Raw genomic sequence first — 27,999 nt, forward strand, 5'->3', positions numbered from 1 at the left:
GGCTCCCTCCTCTCGCCGCGTTGCGTGGCGGCGCCGCCAGCTCTGGGCCCGCCGCCGCCGCCGCCTCTCGGGGGCCGGGGCCGGGCCGGGCCGGGTGAGGCGAGGCGAGGCCAGGCCAGGCCGTGCGAGGCGAGGCGAGGCGAAGCGCGGGGATGGCGGCGGCGGCGGGAGGCGGCGGTGGCGGCTCCTGCGGGCCGGGCGGAGCGGCCTGCGGGGTCGGGGGGGTGGGCGGCGCGGCCCCGGTGCCGTCGCCGTCGCCGGGCGGGGGGGTGTCCATGTTCCGCTGGCTGGAGGTGCTGGAGAAGGAGTTCGACAAGGCCTTCGTGGACGTGGACCTGCTGCTGGGCGAGATCGACCCCGACCAGGCCGACATCACCTACGAGGGGCGGCAGAAGATGACCAGCCTCAGCTCCTGCTTCGCCCAGCTCTGCCACAAGGCGCAGACCGTGTCGCAGATCAACCACAAGCTGGAGGTGAGGGGCTGCGGGGCGGTGGCGTGGGGTGGGGTGGGGTGGGGTGGGGTGGGGTTAACCTCCTGCCCCACGGGCTCCTCGGGGCCTCTGGGGTGGGCCTGCCAAGCATCGGGCTCTCTGTGGTGTTGGAAGGAGCGGTGTGGAGCAGCAGATGCCTCCCAGGGGTCCCGAGTTTGTATTAGGTCCCTGGGGAGTTTGGTAAGCCTGCAGGAAAGGGGACAAAGATACATCTTTAGGATGGCTAAAGCTTAGTCAGCAGTTTAAAGGAGGATGTTATGCCTCTTTACAGGTGAACAGAACGAAAAAATGGGTTTGGGATAGACTTGGCAGGTCCTCCCGTCCCCTCACGCTCCAAGGGAGGTCGGAGAGGTCTCTGCTGAACTTGGTCTCCTTAAATAGTGGAGATTTTGTGTTCTGTGAGGAGAATAACGACCGTGAGCACTGCTGGGAAGTCAACTTCGTGTCCAAACCAGCATTTTAGTAAGGGTGGGAAGGAAGAAGCATTCGCAGGAGCCAAGCTGGCTGGTGCTGATGTTGCTCAAGAGGCTCCAGGTCCTGTGACTTGTGCAAGAACCGGAGCGCTCTGGAAGGAGATTCTGGGGAATTTTACAGCCTTTTTGTAACTACTGCAACCTGAGGCTTTGTTTTTGTAGGTTTGGTTGCCATTTGTCATGTCCTTGACAGTTGCAGATGTTAGGCGATCTCTTGTCTTCTAACATTTTACAGGACTGTGCTGATAAGTCTTCTCTAAGTTATATTTTCCCTGGGCTAAAAATCCCCGTTTTTTTCATTATCTCTTGTAGGCTGTGCTTTTTAGAGTTTCATTAGTTTGTTCTAGTATTTTTGAAATACATAGGAGCAAAGGGAAGAACTTCTTAGAAACCATGACAAGCCACAAATGTCAGTTCTTCAAGCCCTTTGTATTTTAGTTTTATAATAAAGAGATCGAAGAGTCTTCAGATAGTGACTTGCTCTTCTGAAGGTCTGCCTTGCGGTAGGAAGTGAAGTAAATGAGCTTTGGTTTTAATCTGATCTCTTCCTGGAGTGAGGACCTTGTTATGCAAACTGTCCATAGAGTTTAGCTGAGAATTGGTTTATTTCCTGGTAGAATAAAGATGCCATTAACCAAGCAGCTTTGTTCATTGCAGTCTTTATTTCACCAGAGTACTTATTGTAGTGATGTTTACAGTGTTCTTTATGTTGCTGTGTTGTCATAGATGCTTTAGTATTCAGCTTGCATGCATACTGTCAAGCTGTACAGAGCACTTAATTGTATCACCGTGGTGAAATAAAATATAAGAGTTGGTAGTGGACAATCAGTGTTTATTGCATACTGCACAGGGAACGTGGGCATTGTGTACAGACTTGTAAAGCAGATGAGTTTTCAGGTTATTTTAAGAGAATGAGTTGATACTTGGTAAATATTTCTTTGAAACATTGTTTTAAGCTTTCCATTTTGAAAGGAAAAGATGAAACAAAGATCCTGAGAGATATTTTGGTATCTAATTACAATCATCAGGGGACCTGGCATGGAAACAACAATTGCCTGTGCTTTAATCTTGAATGAGTTGAAGAGCAAAGGAGCACAGTTTAAATATCATGATTATTATATATGGCTAAGAGTGAGAACTAAATGTTTGATAAAAAATGATACTGAGAAGCCAGAACTGGTGACTAAAATCCTTATACCTTGTGCATTATTTTTGTTCCTGATACTGGTATTAGGCTTCATACCTGTAAAGCAATTTTTATTTCAAATAGGCCTTTAGAAGGTTATAGTGTTGTTAATTTTAGGACCTTGTTATTAGAGTCATAAATTTGAAACGGAAACTGCCATTTCTGTTGAGAATGAGTGTTTTCACATGCACAGACTTCTGGTCAGAAGCCTCATTGTCCAAAATGTTACCTATTTTGAAAGAAGTTGCTAACATGAACACTGAAGCTCAGGATGTGATCAGTAGCTTTACTTTTAATGGTACAAGTTACTGTATTTCATGATTTTTAAAACTGCAATTATTTCTTAATAGCTGACAGTTGTAATTTTATAGTGCTTGTGCATTTTTATATGAAGCTTTCATCACATTCATGACTGTTGTTAGTCATAGCTTATGTAGGTACAGAAACTTGTCAAGCCAATGAGGTAAAACTGTCTGCGGAAACCTGCCTTTGTTTGGATGAAAATAATACTTTGATATGTCAGTTAAGAGCTAAGACCTTACTCCTGCAGCTACATTTGCTTGCTCTCACCTTACTGAATGAGTGGTACTGTTTTCTAAAGGAAAACTAAATTAATAAAAATTACGGGTATTATTCTATTGGTTGTGAATTCTGTTTCCTTAAGCAGAATTATCTGGTCTTGCTATGGTTTTACAGACAAGAAATGAAAAATGTGGCTTCAGAACTTGCCTTATCAACTCAATCAGCTAAATATGCATTCTCTGATTGATACAACTGCTTTTAAGAGATGCAGGGTAATTGGTTTGGTGGATGGAAGCTCCTGCTTTGGAAGTTTGGTGTAAAAATGTTCTGGTATGTATACCTACTGCTAGAGAGAGGAGTTTAGGTAAAATACTGTGTGAGGGATGTTTCAGAAGAGGGAAGGAAGCATTCCAAGCAGCCTGTAGTTTCCAGAGAGAGAGTTATTACATGGCCGGTTGAGAGGTAAGTTATTTTTGGAAGGAACCTGACGGCATGCAGATGCACAGCAGATGTATGCAGATCAGTTTACTTGGGCTTTATAGTGATGAAAGGTGATAATTGTACTGCTGTGCTAATAACATTTATGGTCCCAAATGAACTAAACTAAAGGGAAGGAGGATTTGTTTTCTTAGTTTTTCCCTGCTGGTCCCAGTGGGGCAGAGTTGAATTAAGTAACTTACCAAAGAGGAAAACAGCGTTGGGTGATGGAAGCCGCTGTCTTTTTGTGAGACCAACTTGACTAAACAAACGAAGGAGTGTGTCTTGCTGAAGGACAGTAAGGGCCTCAGGCTGTTAGAACAAAAGGAGGTGACAGCCATTTTGAAAGATTTTTTTTTTGGGGCTCTGTCTCCCAGAGTTATAATCAGCAGATGCAGGCTGGCAGGCAGTGTGAGGTTTAAGGAGATTCTTAATTGAGGGGAAGTTCATGGGAATTGTTTCTCAAGTTTGACCGTTGTTTGAGCTGGAAGAAATACAGTACTGACTGGCGCTGTTTTCATGTTCCTTTCAGAAAATAAAAGTTCTGTAGATGTAAAAGTAGTAGGTTAAGAGGCCAGTGCAAACGGAGCTTGACGTTGGTACTTTGGCTGCCAATCTGATCCTGTAATTTTAGGTGAACGAGCTAGAATGGAATGTCTGCTAGAGCACACCCTTGATCTTGGCACTTGGCACATGGATGTGCTGGGGTTTGGGAAAACAGTTAAGAATATGTTTTAGGTTATTTGCATGTTTAATGTTATGTCCTTGATGATCTTGGAATCGGGTTTAGGGAACTTCTTCCTTTGAGCTGAATTCTTCTGTAAGTGGCTTGTTACTACAACAGCTAAAGCATATGTAGTGCATGTAGGTAATGTAAAGATACCTACAAAATTACAAGTCACCTATGTTTATTTCTGTTTTACTTGTATCTTATGTGTGGGGTGGTTTTTCACACAGTGCGCAAGTCCATCTTTATGAGCATGCTGCAGAACTGTACCTGCTTATTTGATTAGGAGGACTTTTTAAACATGGTAGGAGCACGTACCTTCTTTTAAGGTCCTTTAATTCTTATCCCCATTTTGTCTTGTAACAAGAAATGCCTCTGTGAAATGCCAAGATGTTTCTTGGCCCTATGACAGATGTGCCTATAAAACTGGGAACATACTTATAATACTTCAGTGAGAAAAGAAAATTACTTTTTCAAATGTTCTAAAAATTTCCAGTATTTTAGTGAATTGTTATTTTATTTATAACACTCTTACCTTTGAAAGTTTTTCTCTTTTGGAATTTAAATCTGTTGTTTCTAGATGGAATGTGGTCTGTTGTGAACCAGACTTGATCCAGCTCATTTTGTATTCTAGAATTCAACTGATTTTCAGATGTCCAGCTAGCGGAAATGCAGTAAATTTTTCAGTTGGTTTATATTGTGCCATAGTTTTGATGCTTTTTATTTTTTTTCTCATAATAACTACACCTTTCTAAAGGGATGACCTAAGTTGTATTTTCAGGAGCCCTGGCATTCTAGAGGTTTAACTACCTTACTTTAGTTTTAGTCGGTGTGTAGTAAAGTGCAACCATATTTTCCTCTTTTCTCATTTATTTGGAGCTGCCAAAGAGTAAGCAATAGGGAGCTAGTGTTTTGGTTCAGAATTTGTAGTTTTATTTACTGAATTATGCTGCTTAGTTAGTCAAACTTCCAAAATGATGGCAACCATAAAGCTACCAATATGACTTCTAAAAATGGATTTATGTATTCTTCATAAGCAATTAGAGGCATGGACAGCCTGAAAAAAAGCATCTTTGAGGCAGTCAGGAATTTGGTGCTGTCAGCAAAGTGTACCGGCAGTGATTACATAAAAGCACTGGTCTGTGCTCCTGCAAGTAGGTACAATCAGAATGATTCAGTCAAATACAAAGCAAAACAGTGGCAAGAAACAGTACCTAAAGCCAAGGCAGTAATAGTACAGTGCTGTACTACCAGCTATTTTAATGATAGCAATGAAAAAGATCAATGATTGGCATATAAACCTTAGGTGATATATCAGCCTACATAAAAATGGAAACAAATTTTAAGATGTTTTACATGCGTTATGGTGTTATCAATTGTTTAACTGTTGGGAGGAAGAGTGTGCAAGTAATTGCAAATCCAGAAGGGGCTTAGCAAAGAAGATAAAAATTAATATCCGCATTGTTTTGCATCCTTCTGATTTGCTGACCAGTGTTCTGAATGATTTGTCAGGATCACAGGGGGATCTGAGGAATGGAGCAATGCGTCTGTAGGTGTCTCTTACCGTTTGCTTTCTGTATGGGATCTATTAAGGATGGATAAAATGATCTATAACTAATTTCTGCATTCACTTTTTCACTGCAGGTTTGCCATCAGTAGCTATAAGTGTACACTCAAGGGAGAATTGAGTTCTTTTTTTCCATTTGCTTCTGGCTCTAGTCTTTATTTAGGGAGTTCATACTTAAAAATTTTGGTGTCAGTATTCTTATTAGCCATATGATAAAGAACTTTTTGTACATTTTTTAGTTAAAGCTTTAAATTTAAGTCACGTGCCCTTTTTTGGGGGGGAGGGGGCACAAAAATAATGCAATAAGCACTTTTAATTTCATTACAGAATCTGTAAATACAGGCTATTAAAGTAATTTGAAACAGGCTACTCATGTTCATGGAGAAGTGGTAAGTTGGTTTTGTTGCAGGCGGGGTTTTTTAGTCAACAAGGGCTATCACTCCAAAGTGTCTCTCTTATTCAGAAACTCATATTTTGTGCAGTGCTGTCGCTTCGGCTTTGCAAAGAGCACAGTGAGAGCAGTAAGGCTCTGATCTGTTTCATGGTTTCTGTTTCAAACAAGTCCTATAAACGTGGTAGGTTGTGTGAAACATTGCAGCGAGTGGTGCTTAGTACGAAGGAAGAGTCAAACAGCCAAGCCTGAGGCTGGGGCAGAGCAGGCTTGTCTTTCAGGGAGCTGTAGGCTAAGCAAATTTCAGCATTGAAGTGACACGGGTGGAATAAAGGAGAAAATAGTTTCTTCCAGCAATTAGAGAAACATAATACTCAAGGAGCTTCAACAACGTCACATCTAGGGGCTGCTGCCAAAGTCAGAGGTCCCCAGGAAAAGTTGTTAGTGTGTTGGCTGTGTGTTTTGTGAGCATCCGCCACAGGCTCTTCTGCTGCTGAACCACCAGCACTTGTGTGTCTGCTGTCTGTGAGTATGTTTAGGCCTCCGGCTGTAGGAGCTACAGATGTCATGTCTTGGCAATTTGATTTCTACCCTGCAGTTGTGTAATGTTATGGGAACGCTTAGGAATAATGGTTTCATTGTTTGTAAAACATCAGTTTTTTTTAACTTACTTTTGCCTTAAAGCAACATTTCTGTCTTAAAAAATAAATTACATCTTGATATTTCTATTCCTTTTTTGTGCTTACACTAAGGCAGAAGATGAAGAGCAGTTGCAGTGTTTGCTTCATGGTCCTAGATCCTTCAGCTTTTAAATCAGGTTAATACTCCTAGTCAGGAGTGAATTTTTTTAATAGATGAACACAGATGTTGGTGAACTTTCTGGAGTCTAGTAGAAATTACATGAGGACATGCTGATGGAAAAAAATAAAAGAATCTCGTATTGATTTGGATTTGATCCCACAGCAAGATTAATCAACAGGGGCCTTTCTTGTAATCTTTGCTGTTGTAAAAGGTGCACCCTTAGGTGTTTAACAGAATCGATGAAACTAGTGAAATCTCACTTTCTGCTTTTCCAGAAAGCTGGTGTTTTGTTAGTTTTTGTCTGTTTGTTTGTTTTCCCCTAATGTAAACAGCAAGTACGCTCCTAAGTCATTGAGACCTTCTGATTCAGGTACCCCAGGTTCCCTCCTGTGATCTGAGTTTCCACGCTACACCATCATTTGTCTATGTATGTTTTTGGTTTGTTGTCTAGACCAGAGGCAGCAGCACGGTCTACCAGCTCAGAAGTGCACAGATGCTGCTTTGCCACCTGGCTTTGAGTTCTTGTCTGTGGGTGGATTAAAGAAATGAGCTTAAGTCTTGCTTTTCCCTCAGCAAGGGCACTGATCAGTTGCTCTTTCTTGCTGTTTTGGGTACAACTTATGTGTAGTAGGAACTTTAATCATAACACACCTGTACACCTCTGATGAATTTGTTCTGAACCTCAAAAATGGATTCAGCTCTAATTAGCAGAGGAGGGTGGAATAAAGAGAATTGCCCACATAAATAAAACGGCTGCACAAGGCTGTCTTGTATAGGAAACCAAGACAGAAAAGAGATGTTACCAGTTCTTGTGTTTCTTTATTGCTAGTCTGCTTGGTTTAGACATTTCTCGAAGTCCTAGCTGCTGGAATTTAGTGATGCTATGATGGAAAAAAAATAATCTTCCTTTAATAAAGGAAGTGCCAATTCCTAGGCACTTAGGAATTTAGAAGAAGCTTGGTATGAAAATAGACTAGGTACACTCCAAAGGCTAAAAATTAAAAGAAAATGAAAAAAAATGTTGAAATAATATTTGTTACCTTAAAAGCATTTAATGAGTGCTAGGCTTATGACTTTTGGTTACTTGCAGGTTGGTAGTACAATGGAAGTTTTTCTATGTAAGTGGCTTTCCTTGGCCAAAAATCTGTTGTGTGTTTTTTTTCCTAATGTTATGCCTAGTCATTTTTGAAATACTTAAAAGATTCTTAGCACAAACTAGAAATTGAGGTAGTGAAAAGTGTATTATCACAAGCCTCCAAAAGCACTTCTTACACTTCTATATAGAGAGAATTCAGGCCTTTCTCTCATTTTTATTGATTGTGGTAATGCCACTGCCTTGCCGTACTCATACTCAGGCCTATAAGATGGCTTTCCAATTCAGCCAGGCTCTGCTGTGAGTTCTCATATGTGGGCAATGGTTAAGGTTTAGATACTTCTCCATAGCTACTAACTCAAATACAACTCTTGTTCATTCTGCAGAAAGTATTGGGATGATAGCTCAGAAGATGAAAAAGCTTTTCCTGAACATTGCTAAGAACATCGCTGCTGGTTTTTCTGCCAGCACCAGCTCTCTGCTTGCCACCTGCACTAACATTTACGTAAAAATTTACAATTTTGTGCTTCCTCTGATGCTTTGTATCTAGGAGCCCCTGATATTGTCATCTTCTAGTTCTTCATTCAAGCACTGATGATTATGAAAAACTTGTGGTTTTAGTGTGCCATCTGCCTGCTTCCTGTTGTGCAGCTCTATACACAAATGTCTCTGTACTTCTCTTTCATGTTGAATTTATTCATCGTTTCCTTCTTATATTTACTTTGTAAGTTGTCTGGGGCAAGGCTCACGTTTTTGGTATGTGTAATGCTTAGCATAGGCTCTGAGGATGGCTCTGAGATCTTACAGAAACAAATCGATGAGTTTTGGTTAATTATCCTAACACTCCCTTTTCTGTGAAAAATGTACAAGCAGATGAATGAATTATTTTTTTTGGTTCTGACCTACATATGAAAAAATCACAGGATATGACCTACATATGGAAAAATTACAGGATATGATATAAAGTAATCAGAAGAGCACTGTGATGGTTTTGTTTCTAAGATGCATAAATTCTCTCCCTCCAGATGAAAACAATTAGTTAAGACTCCATGATAGTAAATGCAGTCAATCCCAGCATGTAAACTGCAATTATTATATTGACAGCTTAACATACATATTTAGCATAAGACCATTTATATCAAACACAATTTTTTGATAACTCATAACTGTTTAAACAAGAAATATGAACTGTTGATTAAAAAATAAGTCGTTATGTCTGCACTGTTTTGTTGAGAGGTTCTTTCTTTTTTTTTTACTTGTAATAGTATTTTTGAAAGCTCTGTGGAATAAGTGAATTTGTTGCTTAATGCCATGATTTATTTTCTTTTATCTCCTATGGGGGGAAAAACAGTAATTTATAAGTTCTTGAGATATTTCAAGTTAAATTTGGCTGTGATTCTCATAGGTGTAAGATCTCTGAAGTACAAACACATGGTAAATAGCAAAATATGCCCCAGAATTAAGTATTTAGTTAGCATTTTTTAACTATTCTTCTGTTATCATCTGTGTGTTTCAGATTGTTTGGAAGATAAATACTCCGTTTTAAAGTTTGATTAATTTGACTAAGATCTGCAATTCACTTGAATTGCATGTGTTTGTTTTTTTTTAAGAGTTTAAAGGGAGATTGATTATAAGACCAATGTGATAGCAATTGCTCTTTCTAAAATAGTTATGTGCTTTCTGGTACTTTGGGTAGGAACAGAACAAAAAAAATGCTTTTGAATTTACCATCCTTCTCCTCACCTCAGTCTTCAAGGTTTGCTTGTTTTATTCACAGCAGTGAGGAGGAGAAGGTTGGAAACCAAGGAGTAATTCTGGTATAACTGGCTGTGTGAGTGAGTAGGATGGTTGCAGTAGGAAGGGTAAATAGAAAGCCATGACCAGTAATGCTGTTATTAAATTAAACGAGTAATTGCTGTGATTAAATCATGCTTCCAAGAGCCACAGCCCAGTCCTACTGTACGTTGCTTAGAGTTCGGGCTCACAAGTGAGTTAGCAGAGAAAAACTTAAGCGTTGTCTTGCTTTTGATAAAATCACATGTAATAATTGCAAAGCTGCATGGTAGTATGCTGTAATAAAGAGGATTTTGTGCCTTGGTGGAAGAGGATAGCTGACCTTGTATTTCCTGCCATGAACACGAGTAGTTACTGCAATTTTAGAAACTTTGACTGTAAATTAATTCCTCCTGTATTTGCACTCTCCTTCAGTGTCACTAGGACTCAGAAGGGCATCTTCTACCTCTGCACGGCGTGTGCTATTAGTGTTATAAAACTAACATCTTTGTTGTTTGTCTGTGGCCTTGATAGACTGTGAGTATTTACTCTACCGGGTTAGTAGCAGATGACTCAAGTGCCTCTTCCAGTTTAGGTGGGAGCAATGCACAGCATTTCATTCCTAATAGTGCAAATGTGTGTTGTTGTTTTTTTTTTTTAAGGTATGTAATTTTTGGAAGATCAAATGAAAGACTTTTAAGTTTATGAGCTTTTGAATTAAATGGTATATGGTTCCTGCTTCTGTTTTGGGAGCTTCTTGCAATAAGAGTATACTGAAACATTTTAGAACTTCTAAAAATCGTTGCCCTGTAATAATTTTTGTGTCTTCAAGTTAATTTGTTGAGCGTTACAGTGTCACCATGTTTTTTACTACTAGGGGCATGTGCTTTGTACGATCACTTGTAAGACTGATGGTAGATCAGCTTTTCTGTGTATTTTTTAGGGAAAATAACATGCTTTCTGTATTTGGTTAGATATTCACATTTAGAGCATTTTTATAGTGCTTACTTTGTGGAAATCCTTTGGTTTGATGTTGTGTAACGTTAACTTCAGAATAAGAGTCATGTTGGTTCCTCTGTGTCAATCTAGAAATAAAACAATAAAGCCAGTTATTCTGCTAATAATAAGGATAGAAAATTAGCAGCAGGGTGGTGTTTTTTTAGAATTTACCATGTGTACTCCAGTGATACTCCCTAAGTATGGAGTAGGGATTTTATAAAAAATTCGGTGTGGCTACGCCTCCCGGTGTTATTTCAGGTGTGTAAACTATAACCATATTTTAATTTGTACCACTGGCTTCACGTGACACATAAAGTAAATGTTTGAAGGAATTGCTGTTTGCTTAGAGCCCCCTCCCCTATTTCTTCTCCTGGCTGAATCACCAAGTTCGCATTCAGGGACGAAATGAAGTCGAGCATCCTGCCCTCCCTGCAAGCTCTGCCCCTGACAGTTCCCCAGCAGAAGTTTCTGTTCTCTGTCTGTTGCTCGGTGGCTTCTCCTCAGCTCTCCCAGCCGTGAAGCTGAGGGGTGCCCATGGGCGGCCGCCTGTTACCGCTGCCCCCAGCTGGCTTTCGGCAGCTCCGAGGGCAGCCGCGGGTGACCTGCCCTGAGCACAGCACGCTTACAGGTATGTGTACAGAGAGATGTGTGGTGTCTCTCCTCTGACAGCCTTGTTGGAGAGAGCATCCAAGAAGTTGCTGATGCAAGGATTGGTACAGCTGCGTCTGCAGCATTAATTCATCCTGGGTTTGCTGACAGAGATTGAAACACGATCGTTACAGTGGAGCAAGTAGATGTCCATGGGTCTGGTTTGTGCTCCTCGTTTTGTCTCCTGCCTCTGCCCCCTCTCCAGTTTTACTGGGTGCCTTCCAAAAGGGAACATAGAGCTGCTGATTTTCTGGTGGGCTTTCCATGTGATTCTTTTATAACGTAACTGAGGGAACAGGGAATCGAAAAACAGCGCTGGCAGGAGTCATATGAGGGCCCCTCATCGTGTGTCATACAGGAAATATCTTCGAGTATTAGAAACAGATTTCTCTGATTATACTAAGTTGATCTGGAGAATGAGGTGAACTGGCCAAGCTGAGAAAGGCAGGATTTCTGTGAAATAATGTGAAGATTTATGATCCTTCATAGAAGTAGGACATAGGATTCGAAACCAGCTTATTATGTTTCCTTTTGGGTGTGACTTGTACCTGCATCTGTTCCTGGAATAGGTTTATGACCTTCTATAATGTGTAAATAGACTATTTCAGTGGTGTGCACTGGTACCATTTCTCATTTTGCTTTTTATTAAAACATAGGTTTTTAAATTCTAGGTCATCTACAGAGAGTACTGCATGGTTTCTTTGTTTGTTGTTGATTGTTCGTTTGTTTCTTTATTGCGAGTTTAACAGTCTCTTTGTAATCTCTTTGGAGGATCATCCATGGTGTAAAACCAGTAGCCATCCTTCTTGCTCTTGTAATTTGCACAGAGATGCAGATGTGCTTCTTTTCTAAATTCTGCTCTGTCCCTTATAGGCCAGGTGAGGCTGGACAAAATTGGACTGTGATTTATCTGCTCCACTACTTTCTGCTTATCCAGACATTCTGAATTAGAACACCTGAGTTTGTGTGGGAGGGTAAAATGGAATGAAAGTTATGTTAACTATGTATTAGTACCCATATGAAAGGAGTGTCTTAAAGGATATAGTAATATAATTATGCACTATATAATAATTAAAAGTAATGTTGTTATACATTATATGGAATTGTGACTGAGTCAAACTGTACCTTCCTTATGAAGGTCTTAGTTATCTGCTGTATTATCACCTCGTATACTGGTGACATCCTTTTGCTGCTTCAGTTCAGGTGTGTGCTGCCTTTGCCTGGGGGCAGATAATGCACAGCAGAGAGACTTGAGGCATGGCTGTTTACTGGGGAGAATGATAAGGTTTTGTAAGCAACCCATTTCTCTAAAGTAACATGGCCTTAAAGTATTCCAGATATGATTTCACTCTTTAAAATGCTACTTGAACTTAAGGATAGCAAGTAGCCTGGTAAAAATGTAAACTTGTTCTTTTATTCTAGATACAAATACTACATGTAAGCTGTATTTAAAATGTTTCAAATCTTTTTTCTTGAGTTAATAGCTATTATTTGTGATTTTCTACAAATGTTTTTAGGGGCATGTTAATTCATGGTTCCTGGCTTGCCTACCTAATTAACTGTTTCAGCTCAGTTGTTGATAGTAGACCAATTGTAAATTGGGTTGCTTGATTTCTGCACTGCATTAATAATTGCCATTTTACTTCGATCTTTTTTTCTTTTCCAGTAAGATTTAGTCATATGAAAATGTACATTGTGTTTACATTGCTGTGGTTGTAAATCCTGTTGTGGTTTTAATGCCATTGCCTTGTGTCAGAGAGTCAGAATGGGATTCCATTGCCTGTATGAGAAAAACCCAGCCACTGTTAATTTCAGCAGTATGGTGGTTTGCTTGGTCTGTGGATGAATGAACGTGGTGGCAGTTGAGGAGGAGAAAAGCCTGCAGGTGATGTAGTGCTTAAATAGGGCTAGAGAGGAACAGCATGAACTCTTATCTGTCTTACAGCATTTGGCTGTAAAATGTGCCAGCAAAATATGTATTTATGTATCATAATTCTGATGACCCCATTTAATCATTGTTCTAATTACTATGATGGATTATATCTTCCAGGCACAATTAGTTGATCTGAAGTCTGAACTGACGGAAACACAGGCAGAGAAAGCAGTATTGGAAAAAGAAGTCCATGATCAGCTCCTGCAACTCCATGCTGTTCAGCTTCAGCTACACGCCAAAACTGGTCAGAATGTTGATTCTGGGGCTATTAAGGCAAAACTGGTGAGTATGGTGGCTTGAGTTGAGGATTATAGCCTCTTCCTTCTCCTGGCTGAAGTTCTTTCTTGAAAGTTAAGAATAAGCCGATTACAAATTCAAAGTCTAGCTGTTCTTAAAATTGGTCTGTATGTTGGTTCCAAATATGTAGTCCCAACAGCTGTGGTGCGTTAGATTAGTCTCCTCTGCTATATTTGCCCTCTTAATTAAATGTATAATAAAACACAGTAAAAGACTGTCAGGCTTAAAAGCTATCTAGGTGCATCACTGAATAAGAGGGCTAACCCAAATTCTTTCTGGTTCAGATCTAAAAATCTGTATCTGAATTACAGGTATGTTCTTAGGTCTACATACTTTCATGCATGCTCAGTATAAAGAGTAATTTTTTCTGGGTTGTCTGATCATCATTTATTCTGTATTGAAATATACCTTACGTATGAGTTGTTATTGATTGGACCTGAAAATAAGAATTAGTTAAATACAATCCACGTATTATAAGGGTTGGCCTTCAGGCTTACATGAAGCAAAATTTTTAGCCAGTCCAAATTGTGAATAATTTTGGTCCCTAAATTCCATTAATGAGACTTTCAGAGTGATGTAATCCTACTTCAAACATTTGTTTCCCCTTACTTTGTTACAAGCAATTTCTGAAGATACATTAAATCTCCATAAAAGTGACATCAGTTTCAGACAAGTAACATTAAGTAAATTTTTCTTGTATTGCTTCGGATTTTATCCATGTTGAAGTTGAATTTCTTATCATTATAGGCTATTATTCTCTTTAATTCCATATAGTTACTCCTTTTTTATAAACATCAGGTCTAATCTTTTGAGTTTGTTTTACTTCACCTTTAGCGTTTTTATAGTTTCAGTGGAGAGAAACTCGCCTTTAAACTGTCGTAGATACGGAAAGCTGTAAAGCTCTGGCAGCTTGAACAAGCAAAATTGAACTTGCTTAAATGACAATAAAATGGGAAGTTTGAGTTTTAGGTAAATAAAAACTGTCACGCCGACCTTCTGGCAGTCAGAAACCTCTAGGCCAAAGAGGGACTATGTCAACAGAATAGGTGATGGGGAAGTAAAGTTCTGGAGAAGTTAACTACCTGCTTTCCTTGTTAAGAACCACTCTTCTTTTGTATGTAAATTCTTAGCATAAAAGTATTTTCTACGCACTGTAAAATTGTACATGACGATGAACAAAGACACTTTCAAATGTTCCAGATTGCGAGGTAATTGATTGCATCATGTGGTTTAGCTTGAATCCCTTTTTAGGAGTGGTGTATTTGCTTAGTCCAGGCACAATAACTCTTTCGTTGTAAGAGAATGAAATTTCCTATTTTTTTTAGGATTATTTTTTTGTCTTCAGCAGTTCATATATCTTTATTGCTGTCTCTCCCCATCCTGTATGTCACTCTTGCAATATGCATTTTCTCATCCTTTCTGAAAGGAAAAAGTCTACTGCCTGTATCATATACTGTATTATAGAAAGTATTTTCTGTGATACTTTCAGAGAAGTGCTTTATAAATTATTTAGCTATTAGTTGAGTACAGCCAAGAAGTAAATGTGCCCTCTTCTATTTGAAGATATTTTTTTCCTCTCAGTCAAATGTTACAATACTTATGTTATCTTGCTGCTCTTTGTGGAGATCCTTGGTATTTTAGGAGAAAGAAAGTAGTGTTTTCAGTACTACAATGAAGCAAGGATTTTTTAAAAACGATTTTCACTGAAAAATGTCAAAATTGTTTCTAGGTACAGTCACAGCAATGTGTGTGTTTTTTTATGTCTTCTAATAAAATGCATAGTCTGCTAGTGCATTTCTTTTGGAATAAGTCATTTATGTTACTGCATTTTCTTAAAGTTCCTATTACCTATTTCTCTAATTATGGAACTCTTTTCTTCTGTCTTAAGTCTGTCCTTTCTGTGGATGAAATGGTAAGTATGCTGATTGCCCTTTTTTTTGTTGTTATGCTTAAGTGGTTTTGCTTTATGTAACATTTTATATTGTTGGCCTCAGAAACTGGCAAAACAGATCTGTCTTGTTCCTCCTTCCTGTCAGTTGGCAAGATGCTGTGTAAAGAACTTTCTTTGTGTTTTCTTTTGTTTTTCTTTCGTAGCTTAAGTGCCCACTTTCCTATGTCGATATGTATTATTGTTAGAGCTAATTTAGGGTGATACCTTGAATTTAATATTATAAAAGATTGTTTTGGCAACATCTCCAAACAATTTTACGGTGTTACACAATTTCTAAACCATAATTAAAGTAAACATCAAGCAATATATACTGTGAAATGTTTTATATATTATATATAATTTTTTAATCCTGTCTATTTTTCCTTGTTTTCACTTTTCTCAGTTCTTTTTATGGGCATGATTTAATCTACTTTGCTGACCTGTTTAGCAGCCTAAGGCATATAAACTCAATAATGCATAGATACGAAGAAAAAGTGATGCAAAGTGAACTTCCTTCAGTCTTTCCCAGTGATAGACTTGACAATTTTTGAACAGCTTCTCTTTTATTACATTGTATACCTAGCTAACATTACTCAGTGTTTGTTCTTTGAAAAGCCACAGGTTAGCTGTGGTTAGCTCAAAGCCTTGATCTTCAACGTGGCAGTTGCTTTTTATTACCAGTGGAAAATACAGTTCTTTCTATTTTGCAGGACCTATGTAAAGCTATGAGCACTACAAAGCATTAAATCCAATTCTTTAAATTCCTCATTATTTTAAACCTATTTGGAGACTCTTGCCACATCTTGTAGCTGTTGCTCAGAAGACGACATGTCCTTTCAGTACATCTTCAGACATTGCAAACCTCTTTGTGTGGTGGTCAGTTGAAGACAGTCCAGAGGAGTGGCTTCAGTGTGTAGTTTTCCTCCTAGGTCACAGAACAATAGGTCACAGTAATTGAGAGAATAGGGGACTACTAATTGAATTCATGGGGACTACGTTGTTCCTTATATTTTAGATATATGTTTAAAATGCACTACTAAAAGTGATTTCACTTTGGAAAGTAACTTTTTTTTTGGTTTAAGTTTGATTTAGGTGGTGAATCAAATTTAGAGCTGTGATGAGTGTTTTTAAGCTGGCTAATTAATGATATCTAATGAAAATGTAATAACGTGAATTATATGCATTCATATGTCTGCCTCAAATTCTAGTCTCTTAATTTTTTATGCTTGCCAAATAGAAGAAGTCCTAAAATAGAGTACTTCCACAAATAATGAGCCTGTTCAATTCTGAGCACCTGGATGCAGTCCTGGCAATATGTATCTAACTAACATAAATTCTGTAGGAACACTGTAGCTGTAGACAGACTTTCCAGCTACTGTAATACTAGCTTTAGCTGTAAGAAGTATCACAGTTCAGATTTAATACATGTGTCAGAGGCAACACGGTGTCTTTGCACTCTTGAATTCTTGTAATTGCCCTCTGGCTATTGGCAGTAAACGTGAGTTAAAATAGCCCAAGACTTACTACAGCAGAGAGAGAGAGACTTGGTATAATTTTAGAAATTCCTATTCTTCAAATGTAGATGAGCCAGAATTCTTGGCTTATGAGTGTATTCTGCAGTTCATAAAGAGGTTTGATGAAAAATAATGGGAGTCATCTCACAAGACAACCCCAAACCCAAAAGACAGACCTGGTGTGGCTTCATGTGGCAGGTTTTCTTATGTACATATGGAGCCAAGCCCGATGTGAAACTGGGTTGATAGGAGAATTGCAGGAAGTGGAGAGGTAACAGTATCAGGCACTCTTTGTGTCACCCCTCCTGAGCAGTGTGCTAGGCAATTCTTGGCCAATATGTACATATGTATAACGTGCTCCATTCATCCAGCCCAGGTCCAATATATCCATAGTTCAATATCCAACAGGTATTCAACAGGTGAGACAGAAGTAGGGTCTGTCAAACAGACAGTTGTCTTTGCAGGCATTTGTAGCTCTTTGGCAGATACCTGCTGTGAAAATACCTTTCTTTGGTTTATGCGTGCCAACCTACCTTAATATCTCAAATGTGGTAATTCCAGTCATATCTGTGGTTTTGTTATTTTCACTTGGAATAGTGAATAAGGATATTCACTGTTTCATAACAGATTTGTCTTGCCAGTTCTGTAAAATGTTGCTTGTCTTGTTGCTTCTGTAGTTGCACCTTGTGATTTTAATGGTGTAATTGATACAAGTACAAAGAACACTTTTTAGGTGCTCTGAATATCCTCAAAAACTGCTTACGGTGAACATAGTATTTATTGCTTATTCAGTTGGCAACTGTAATTTAAAAGGGAATAGTAACAGAACCTATGTCTGCATAGTTTTCCTCATTTGCTTTGTTGTTTATATCCCTTTTAGAAAGTGGGGGAAAAAAGCAAGATATAAAAGATACAAGTAATCAAACAAGCTCTTTGTGTAGTACATTTTGTAGGATAGTAATCTGAGTTGACCATACTACCTCCTTTTAGCTCCAGTGCTCTGGATTTTAGAAAAGATAATGGCTACGTTATCTGTACATTTATGATCGAGCACTTTGGAAGTAATTTATATTTCCATAATTCCTTTTTCATGTTGGGGAAAAAAAAAAATGAGGAAGGATAGATTTTTTAATGTGTTTTTTGTTTTGTTATTATTAAGGATACTATTTTGCATTAATATCTCTTCTAATTTCATAGGGGATGCATCAGCATGTGTAGAATGTCTGGCTTTTTTTTTTTCCTCATGTGGTCTTGAGAGTCTAATTTGGAAATACCCCTGGCTGGACATTTCTTGGTTGTTTGCATGAAAATAATTGTCATTTTAAGAACTTCTAGAACATCTGATCATACTAAAATAGTTAAAGAATATTATCAGCTTGAAATGTATAATGGTTGTATTTTTTTATTATTTTAAAAATAATCTGTTCTGTCTCATTGTACAAGTCTCCCATTTGAACACAGGAAAAAGCAAGGATGCTATTCAGACTACGTAACATTTTGCTACCTATCTGTGAGAGGGAGAAGCAGTGTTGCTAATTTTAGTCCTTGGACTTTAAGCTAGTATATGCATTTTGTACAGGAACTGTAAACAGGATAAAAATCATATTGGGAGCACGAAGTTGAGTGCAAGGCCAACTCTCTCCAGAGAAGAGTAAGGAAATCAGTAGCTGCAGTGACAGAGTCGCTTCTTTCACTTCTTTTCCTGCATGTCCTATAGTCAGAATTATTTCACGTTGGTTTACAGAAGCAGTAAGTACTCTTTTCATTGCCAACTTTGATAAAAGCTTTTCAATTTCTTATTTATTTTAAGGAGAGAGAACTTGAAGCTAGCAAGAAAGAAAAAGTGAAGGAAGCTCAGCTGGAAGCTGAGGTGAAATTGCTGAGGAAGGAGAATGAAGCTCTTCGTCGACACATAGCTGTGCTTCAGGCTGAGGTTTATGGAGCAAGATTGGCAGCCAAGTACTTAGATAAGGAACTAGCTGGCAGGTATGTAAAATCAATCCATGTCCATAGAGTGGGGTTTTGTTGTTACAAAGTGTTTTTTTTTTAATACTGCAAAGCATACAGCTTCAGTGAGTCTTGATTTATGCCTAACATTTCTTAACACTGTGGCAATATCAATGAATGTATATAGAAATCACAGTTTGAGAAGGGTTAGACATAAATGCTGTAGGTTTCTTGACCTATTTGTATTCTATTGAATAGAAATTGGGCTTTTTCTTGCTCACTACCTTCTTCACTGCAACCAGCATCTTCTATTAGCATTTATTAACTTCTCTTTTCCTAGCCTTTGGACTGCTTATGTTGATAAGTGTCACCAATTCTGTTTTCTTAGGGATTTATATAATAGAATGATGACAATGAAGACAGTCAAAAATCTTGCTAGTCTTCAGAAGTTTTAAAAGATTTAAGCTCTCCCTTCCTACTAAATAGTCTTATTCCAAAGCCTCCATTACCACATTTTTAGGAATGAGTTATTCCTGGTTTATTTTATAAACCTTTGTCTTGTTAGCTTTTAAAATCATTAGCAGGGAGATAAGTACACAGAGGTATGCTCTGGCAAGAAAAGAATCTGTGAATATCTAAAGTGTACATGTAGTGCTCTGTAATAACTTACACAGTAACATACAGCTCAAGCATGCAGGGCAGGTACAGTAATGCCAATTATGCTTGTTTAAATTCATCAGCGTATGACTGCAATATTTCTATGACATAACTGTGATAATAAGCTGTAGATAACTTTAATAAACTTAACAGTATTTAATCATCATCACTGTTAGCAGCATAATGTTCAAATTATGCTCAGATTCCTGAGCTCTCCAAGCCCACCAGGGTCTGCAAGGCTCCATGGAGCCCACGCCTGGGGCATGGAGGTGCCCGAGTCATCCTCAGCTTATCCAGGAAGACTGTTCATTGACTATGATAAGGCAGTTTTGATCTGACTGAACAGGGCCATTTTGGCCCTGTTCTGCAGCTGTCTTAACCACATTCTTGCGTTATTCATCCAATTACCCACAAATTTGCTAGCTATGTTTGTGTAGCAATTAAGCAATAAATTACTTTTTGTCTTACGATAAGCACTATTAAATACTTCATGCTGGAGCTGGACTGGTCGTTTACATCTTTTGTGGGTCTGAGACCCTTGCTGCCATTAGAGTTAGATTTAAATTTCCTCTTATAAAAATTACATTATTTATTCCACTTCATCAAAATGTGCCTCTATTATGATTTAATGAAAAACAAGATAGCCTTGTAAGGCTTCTGAGAACAGGGCCTGGTCCCTTTGGTCACGGGGTGAGCCCAGCCATTTACTTCTATTATTTGCAGTTTTGTGTTTATTTTGTCTGACACAGAAATGTCAGACACAGAAATGGTCACTTTTGCAATCCTGTTTGTTCTCTTATTTTGCATCCCCAAAGACGGATCCAAAATTAAGAGTTAGTAGGAAAAGTCTCACATTTGCAATTAATTCAACAAAAGGAAGGAACTAAAAATCACTCACTTTCCAAAGTAGAGCCACACACTTTTTAATTAAGTTTTCTGGGTGCTGTGGGTGAAATGAATCTTAAGTGCTTTAAATTTTAGGGAGAACTTGTAAGTACACCTGTATTTAATATAAATGTACTCAACGCTGTCACAGTTCCATGCAGTTACTGCACTTGCACTAGTTGCTGAATGGCTGCGTGCTGTAGCCATGTGAAGGATGAGTTGTACAATGCACTGATTTTTTCAGTTGTAATTTAGCATGTTGTTTATTCTCTTTGTTGTTACATAGAGTTCAGCAGATTCAGTTACTGGGCCGAGATATGAAGGGACCTGCTCATGACAAACTCTGGAATCAGCTCGAAGCAGAAATACACCTTCACCGTCACAAAACTGTTATTAGAGCTTGTCGAGGTCGGAATGATCTGAAGCGACCAATGCAAGCACCACCAGGACATGTAAGTTGGAAGGAGAGTCCATAATTTCTGGTGTCTGTGGAAAAAAGATAGGAGTTCGTTCATTTTTGTGTTTGTTTTCACTTCAAATACTGAATTATTTTAACTGTCCCTTTAATGTTTGTATTTCTTTCATATCAGAAAATGCTTTGAGTTGAAAGGAACCTTCCTTGAGTTCAAAGGAACCATCTAGTCCAAGACTTCTGCCTTCTCTTCTCCATGCTAAACAACCCTAATTCTCCTCACAGGAGAGGTGTTTCAGCCCTCTGAACATTTTTGTGGCCCACCTTTAGACCTGCTCTAATAGACCCATGTCTTTCTTGTGCTGGGAAGCTCAGAGCTGGATAAGTTAAAAGATAGTTCCATCCTAAATAGCATGTTTCCATAAAAGACTGTGAAAGATAATAAAATTCTGTTGACTTACATAGGAATATGCAGCTCTTTTGAAAATTTTGCTGTGTATAGATGTGAATTTAACAGCATAATTTTTGTTAGGTAAGTTTCTCAAAATAAGGGGCTAAATTACTTGGGGAAACTGAAGAATAATTTTTTTAGGATTAAATTTGAACTGAAATTCATCTTTTATTTCTTTTAAGGCCAGATAAATTGACACTCTATAAATTTTTTTCCCCTCCAAAAGATACTTTTTAAAATAAAATTTTTAAAAGCATGTGTGACTTTGGCATAGACCTTACCTCACCTAGCTGGGCATGTGAACTGTTATCCCCAGTTTTCAGTGCATAAGATGGAACACCTTGAGGGAAGGGCATTACTTTGGTCTGTTCTAAATACAGATGGTCGGATGGATCCTACTACTTATGTTCTTAATAGCATATAAAATATTGGTGGATAAATAGGTGTGTGTGTGATCTTAAGGGTATGAATAATAGCAACAACAGCTTAACAGAAGCAAAATAAATATCACAATTTACTTAGCCTCTTTTTTAGGTTTGAGTTGAATAGCTTGTGAAATGGTGTGTTTTTAATATAACAAGAATAAAGTTGAGTGAGCAACTTGGGACTGTATTACATCTACCATTTGATTAGCTTTAAATTACTGTTTGTCATATAACTTTTCAGCAGTGATCAGCATTCCTTTATGTAGTCCATTTATATTTTTAATTTGGCAGATTTTCTTCTTTTGAAGTTAAACTCAGCGCTGAGTGATGCACAACACAGAAATAACTGAAATATTTGTTCTTGCCAGGAATGCATAATGAGAAACCTTCTCTGATTTTAGTCTTTCTGTAAAGGGGCACTGTAAGTTTGTCCTGCCTGCATGGAGATAATCTAAAACTCTGTTGCCAATACACTGTCTTTCTACAATTAAAAAAAAAAAAGCATCGCGTTTATATTTATACTACGCATGTATTTTTTTTTATCAAACTAGGATCCAGATGCCTTAAAGAAGAGTCAAGGTGTTGGTCCAATCCGAAAAGTTCTGCTAGTGAAAGAAGACCATGAAGGACTAGGAATTTCAATCACAGTAAATGCTTACATTTATTTTCTATGACACACCAGAAGCAATTTAACTTTGTATTTGTACTTCGTAAAATATTTGGAACAGTAAGTGTATTGTTAGAATGTAACACACACAAAAAAGCATAGGGCCGCATTATGTAAATTCACAGGTATAATTATATGACTTGAATAATACAACTCATTTTGATAGATTTTGAGATTGTCAACTGCTAGTTTATGTAAAACTTACGGTTTCAACTCATATTTAGGGTTTGGGTCCTATGGTAGATTAGCCAGTAATGAATTTGTGGTGTCATAAGTCTGTACAAAAACAGAAAAAGTCTGAGAACTAACTTATAAAGCTTAGCTGTTGTAATTATAGGATAGTTTTGTGTTGTTTTTTCTTGTTATTGGCATTTCACACCTAACAAAAGCCATGTTAACTTTTTACGCCAAACTTTGAAAATTCAGACTACTACACTTTTATTCTAAATACTGTTTTTTTTTCCTTGCAAGTCAATATAGTGTCTATTTTTTATTGAGGTTTTGATGTTGTCTTGAGCTTGTCTGTGATCTAAAATACATTTATTATTATTCAGAACTGTCTCCTTTTACTCTGAGTATATATTTGAAATTAGGCCATTCTTTTGGGGTGGCGGGGGGGGGGAGAATTAAGAGAATCATCTCATTCCATCTTCTTAAGCATTCTTTTTGTCCGGAGCATGCTTTTTAATGTTCTATAATAGAAGATGAAGTAAGCATTGTAAGATCGACTGTTGGGATGCTGATTTCATGCTTACGTACATTTCAAGTAACTAAAATCCACTTTTCCCATAGGGTGGGAAGGAGCATGGTGTTCCAATACTGATCTCTGAAATCCATCCTGGACAACCTGCAGATCGATGTGGAGGACTGCATGTTGGTGATGCCATTCTGGCAGTGAATGGAGTTAATCTAAGAGATGCCAAGCATAAAGAAGCTGTAACTATCCTTTCCCAACAGGTCAGTTGGAACCTGTTATCCATAGGCATATTTATGTGCTTCCTTTGTTCTGCCTACTGATTTACCTTGGATTTTAATGTTTTCAGTCAAGCACAGTATTGTGCAAAGCTACAGTGATTCCTGAACCTCCGTCACCTTACATTTAATCCTCTTGTGTCTTGCAATCTAAGAGAAAAAGTCTGGGTCAGTAATGATCGAGTTAAATCTCTAGTGACCGATGATCCTCCAGTAAGGCTAATGGAAATCTTGTTATTGGGAAATAGTGATGCCTGTTTTTTATGAGTGGACAGCTGCAGCTAAACAATGTTCTTGATATGCTGTGTGGTCTAGAATCATCTTGCTGCATTGCTTCTCATTTTCAGACAATTAGTAGGTTTAAATTTGTCAGAAAGCTTACTCTTAGATACTGTTTTAAAAAGTTGCTGTTTAAATGCAGTGGTACATAATGAAAAATTCAGTTAACTTAGGTAAATCTTTGCTGTAGAGCTGCACTTCTTTAATCATTAAAGCTTAATTCAGGTACATGCCCAAAACATTCAACACAACTGTTCAGTTAAATCTACTTGTTGCAGCAACCCAGCTGATTTGGTAAACCCGTTATGTAGCAGTGTAGTAGTAAGTAAACTTGTAATTTTGTTTGCATTCTAGAGAGGAGAGATTGAATTTGAAGTAGTGTATGTTGCTCCAGAAGTTGATTCAGATGATGAAAATGTAGAATATGAGGATGAGAGTGGACACCGCTATCGTTTATATCTTGAGGAATTGGAAGAAGGTGCAAATTCAAGTTCTAGTAGGAAAGAAGCAATTGTGGATGTCAAACCCTCGCAAGGTAAACTTTCTGAAAAGTGTTATGCAGTTTTAACTCTGAAGTCTCACTGTGCAAACCAATTTCTGGAAAACACGTGTTTTATTTTGTAAAATTAATCTTCTTTTAATTCAGTTGACCTACTAGTAGGTTGTCAGCTCTACTGGTTGGGCCCTTACTCATTGGTCTGTTCTGTTTAAGTAAAACTTCTGCTGTTTTTTTCTTCCTGATTGTCTTTTCCCAATTATTCATATATTTTCCCTACTCTTCTTTAGGAGTAGTTAATTCCCCTTTAGCCATTATTTTGTTGTCGGTTTCAAGTATGTTTTTGTAGATCAGAGGCATGAAGAAATGGTTTGTTTTTCCTGCCATACTGCGTTTTACCAAAAGCTTATTAGCTCATATTTTTAGTAATTATTTCAGTAAACTTTCCAGATTGTGAAATAAATCTTATTAATCTGTGATTCCTAAGACTGGTTCTCTTCCTTAAATGTATTTTTTTTAACTTGCAGTGTTTGATAAGAAACCAGGAATTGATGGACATGAAAATGGAGACCTGAGGAATTCAGTTGAAGCTCCGTTAGAAGATGCTGCACCCAAATTAAGCCGTTCTGCTGAGTCTTTATCCTAAAAAACAAACAAAAACCCACAACTGGACAGATCCCATCTTTGGGAACAATTGATAATCAATAGTGACTGTTCCAAGTTGCATATACAAGTGTAGGTTGTAAAAGGAAGATTAAAAGTCAAAGGGACCTGTATTACTGTTGCCTGGATAAAAGGCAGTTACCTCAGGGCTTCATTGTGAGCAATTCTAAATGTGGAAAACTGTCTTTTGCGTGACACACAATAGTTACTTAACACATGGCATGTTAAATGAATTTCCTTTTAATAATAAGTACCAAAGCATGGGATTTCTAAAAATGATAACCTCAATACCTTCAACTTTTAATCTCATTGATGTCCCCGAGGAAAGAGTAAGATGTGGCCATCTTCATTTGAAACTGTTTTAAAGGGAGAACAATGTTCAGTCTGTTGTGAAACAAACTTTGACTCCAGAAAGCGAGGGGGGGAATTGTACTGTTGCATACCTGAGTTTTCCACTTGGGATTTTTGAAATTTAACTTTAAAAACAAACAAAAATTGTTTTCTGAGAACAGCAAAAACCAGATTTTACTTGAGCAAAGACCATCAAAACCATAATTGGACAGTGGAGTACTTGCTAATTGTGATCCTGCAGCCCATGATAATTTTATGGGTGAGATTTTTGGCATTATTGTTTTAATTAATTCACTGCCAAATGAAACTTGCTCTGAAAGTATGTAGACAGAGTATTACAGGGTTTTACAAGCAAAATTTGCTTAAAAAGCACTCACAGTTATGTTCCCTTTGGCGTTTTTTTCCCAAGCATCATAGATTTAGCGTACATTCTTGAATGGATGTGGTTACTGCCCATGTGGAGTTGTCTGAGTTGGTCATTATTAGCTTGAATTTAGGAAATTCTCAGTGTTTTTAATAAGTACTGGACATACTCATTTCACATTAAAATAATCTTTAAAGAAGTGAAAGTAAAGTGCACGGTGCTTTATAGGAGGTACTCAAAATCATACAGTGTCCGGCCCTATCTGTTAATTTTGGCAGTTGTATTAACCTGTAATTGTCTTATTGTTGAAACAAAACATTATTCCCTTTGTAAGAGCAGTGTATCTCAAAATAGCTTTTAATTGGTGTACATCTAAAGGTTTGTGGCATGGTTGCAGGTGGGAATGTTGAGCATGGCTTCTTGACCAGTTTCTCATACTCTTGTATCTGTAGATATACAAGAACTGAACTTGGAGATCTGTAAGTGCAACACTCTCCATATGCAAACTTTTGCATTGTGATCGCATCTATTGTTTCAGCCTGCAAAGGCAGCTTTCCTGTTAACTGCTCTTCAGGCTGTGGAACTGTAATGTGAAAAGAGTTTGTAATTTGAGAGTGGAGCTTATGTGAGAAGGCATCTTCGCAAGTGTTAGTGTGTAGGATATACATATATAGCAAAAAAACTCAAAGGCCTTTAGAGTATTATCAATTAATTTTACATTCAAAATTGTGATGTAGAACACAGTTACTTGTTTCTCCTAGGAGCACTATATATATGTTTATAGAAAAATCATAAAAATGTATATACTTTATTCAAAGATTTTGCTATTTATAAATCCCCTAACTTCGCTATTTACAGGATCGTTAAGTGTGCGTGTATGCATGAGTTCCACTCAGTGGAATTACATTATTTGGTTCATTTTTTGTAACAGTCCCTGTCATATGGCATGGCATTGAAGGCTTTTAGAATAGTCAAAGTTGTACAATTTTCAGCACACAGAAACTAGTATTTAAAAATAAATCCCTTTAAAGAAGAAACAGGTTCCCAGACATGTTTCTTTTCTTTAAAGCTTCAGAAATTTTAGGACACGTTGGCTACATATTAGCAGATAAATCCACTGCCATAACTTTGCATCCAGATTTCTGTTTCTCCCAGTCAGTAGGTGTGCTAAGTAAGTGCATCCCACAGTAAGTAGAGTGAACTCTGAAACAGTCTGTGGCCTGGGACATTCTGTATCCTCTGTGGTAGAGAGGATAGCTCAAAGCCAAGTAGTGATCTTGTCTTTAGAGATCATAGCTGTATGAAATTCTGATGCGGTTGTAGGAAATGAAGCTGGTCCAACTAGTCTGATAACTTAAAAAGTAATTTGCCTGTACAGTTTCCATGTAGCTGAGGGAAAGATTAAATTTTTAATTTATTTGTTCTCACTTCCTGGCACGCCTCACTTTCCACTTTTGATCTGTTTAAGCCTGAAGTGGGAGAATGTTTCTGGAGTTACTGTCCTGACATTCCTTGTCCACCTGTTTCTTATGATGCTATGTGCTTTTCTTTATTGTCTGGAAGTTGCTGGACCCTTTCTCTGTTACCTTGTCTATTTTTGACCTGTATCTGAGATAACAGAAGGAACAATTGCCAAGGAAAATGACTAGGAGTAGACAAATCAGGTAGCAGTAAATTATCACTGTATTTCCTTGCCTGCAGTTTTTATAATCTTTGTTTAGAAAGCCCTGAATGGGAAGACTTTGCTCAGACACTACAGCATGGCTGTACTCCACACTTCCTACCAGCAGATTTAACATACTGATTTACTGTAGTCATACTGAGATGCTTTGAGATTAATATTTAAACTGAGAAAAGTTTTGCAAGTCGGGATTTCCAGGTTCAATAGACAAATGTGTATTTTCCACTTTGTCAGAAACTGGAAGACTGCTTATTCCCAGAGGTTGAATGAATTAGACTCGGAAGAATTTCCGAGGCAAGTCAGTATTCAGACTTCATTTTTATTTTTTAAAGTGTAAAACGGTTTACTGGTGTATGTGTGTGTATATATATTTTTACTTCAAAAATAAAATAATATTCTAAAGAGAACGGTGCAATTTTTTAGTAGATAATTCCTTGCCTATTAAAAAGAAAACTTCATTGAGACAACTGTATTTTAAGCTAAAGGTAGACAGTGCTTCTTGGCGTCTGGGACCAATGTTAATTAAGAGCATGCAAGTTAAGGAAAGTGCTTAATGGCAATAAATTTAATTCTGATCAAAGACCATATGTAGTATTTCCTTTGTAAAAGTGTATTTGTGGCAAAGAAGGTGGTTTGTATCCATCTCAATATATGTTAATCAACAGTTATATTAAATGAAATACAAATATTGTATATGTCCAAACATCCATACATGATTACTCTCATTCCTTTAGGAGGTATAATGTTTTGCAACGTATGTATTATATCTGGCTAAACAGAAAATATTTTTATTAGCCTGTAAATATTCTTCTGCATTTCAGTGACTTCTGTACCTAATTCAGAATATTTCATTTTCTTCTGTTTTTATATATAAAATACAGATACCTAACCCTGTGTGTGATCTTTTTGTTAAGCACGTAATCCACA

General features: G+C 37.8%; 1 protein-coding gene across 2 annotated transcripts; it reads left to right on the plus strand.

Annotated features, from left to right (window-relative positions):
* Positions 1 to 27,961, plus strand: GOPC (golgi associated PDZ and coiled-coil motif containing). 2 transcript variants are annotated; one of them, XM_068677619.1, is made up of 9 exons: positions 1 to 473; positions 13,199 to 13,363; positions 15,267 to 15,290; positions 18,633 to 18,808; positions 20,598 to 20,763; positions 22,151 to 22,246; positions 23,059 to 23,223; positions 23,872 to 24,052; positions 24,541 to 27,961. In XM_068677619.1, exons 1-9 carry the CDS (start codon positions 153 to 155, stop codon positions 24,657 to 24,659), a joined length of 1,413 nt encoding a protein of 470 aa, XP_068533720.1. In that variant the 5' UTR covers positions 1 to 152; the 3' UTR covers positions 24,660 to 27,961. The 2 variants fall into 2 exon arrangements, with proteins under 2 accessions (XP_068533720.1, XP_068533721.1); XM_068677620.1 differs by lacking the exon at positions 15,267 to 15,290 and having other exon boundaries at positions 4 to 473.
* The last annotated feature ends 38 nt before the right edge of the window (positions 27,962 to 27,999 follow it).

This window comes from Anas acuta, chromosome 3 (assembly GCF_963932015.1).
Source record: "Anas acuta chromosome 3, bAnaAcu1.1, whole genome shotgun sequence".
NCBI classification, from domain to species: domain Eukaryota; kingdom Metazoa; phylum Chordata; class Aves; order Anseriformes; family Anatidae; genus Anas; species Anas acuta.

Excerpts from the sequence above, each read along its gene's own strand:
- GOPC (XM_068677619.1), top strand. The coding sequence starts at position 153 with ATGGCGGCGGCGGCGGGAGGCGGCGGTGGCGGCTCCTGCGGGCCGGGC. Across the intron at positions 15,291-18,632 it reads TCCTTTCTGTGGATGAAATG|GAGAGAGAACTTGAAGCTAG; the intron begins GTAAGTATGCTG and ends ATTTATTTTAAG. Across the intron at positions 22,247-23,058 it reads GACTAGGAATTTCAATCACA|GGTGGGAAGGAGCATGGTGT; the intron begins GTAAATGCTTAC and ends CTTTTCCCATAG.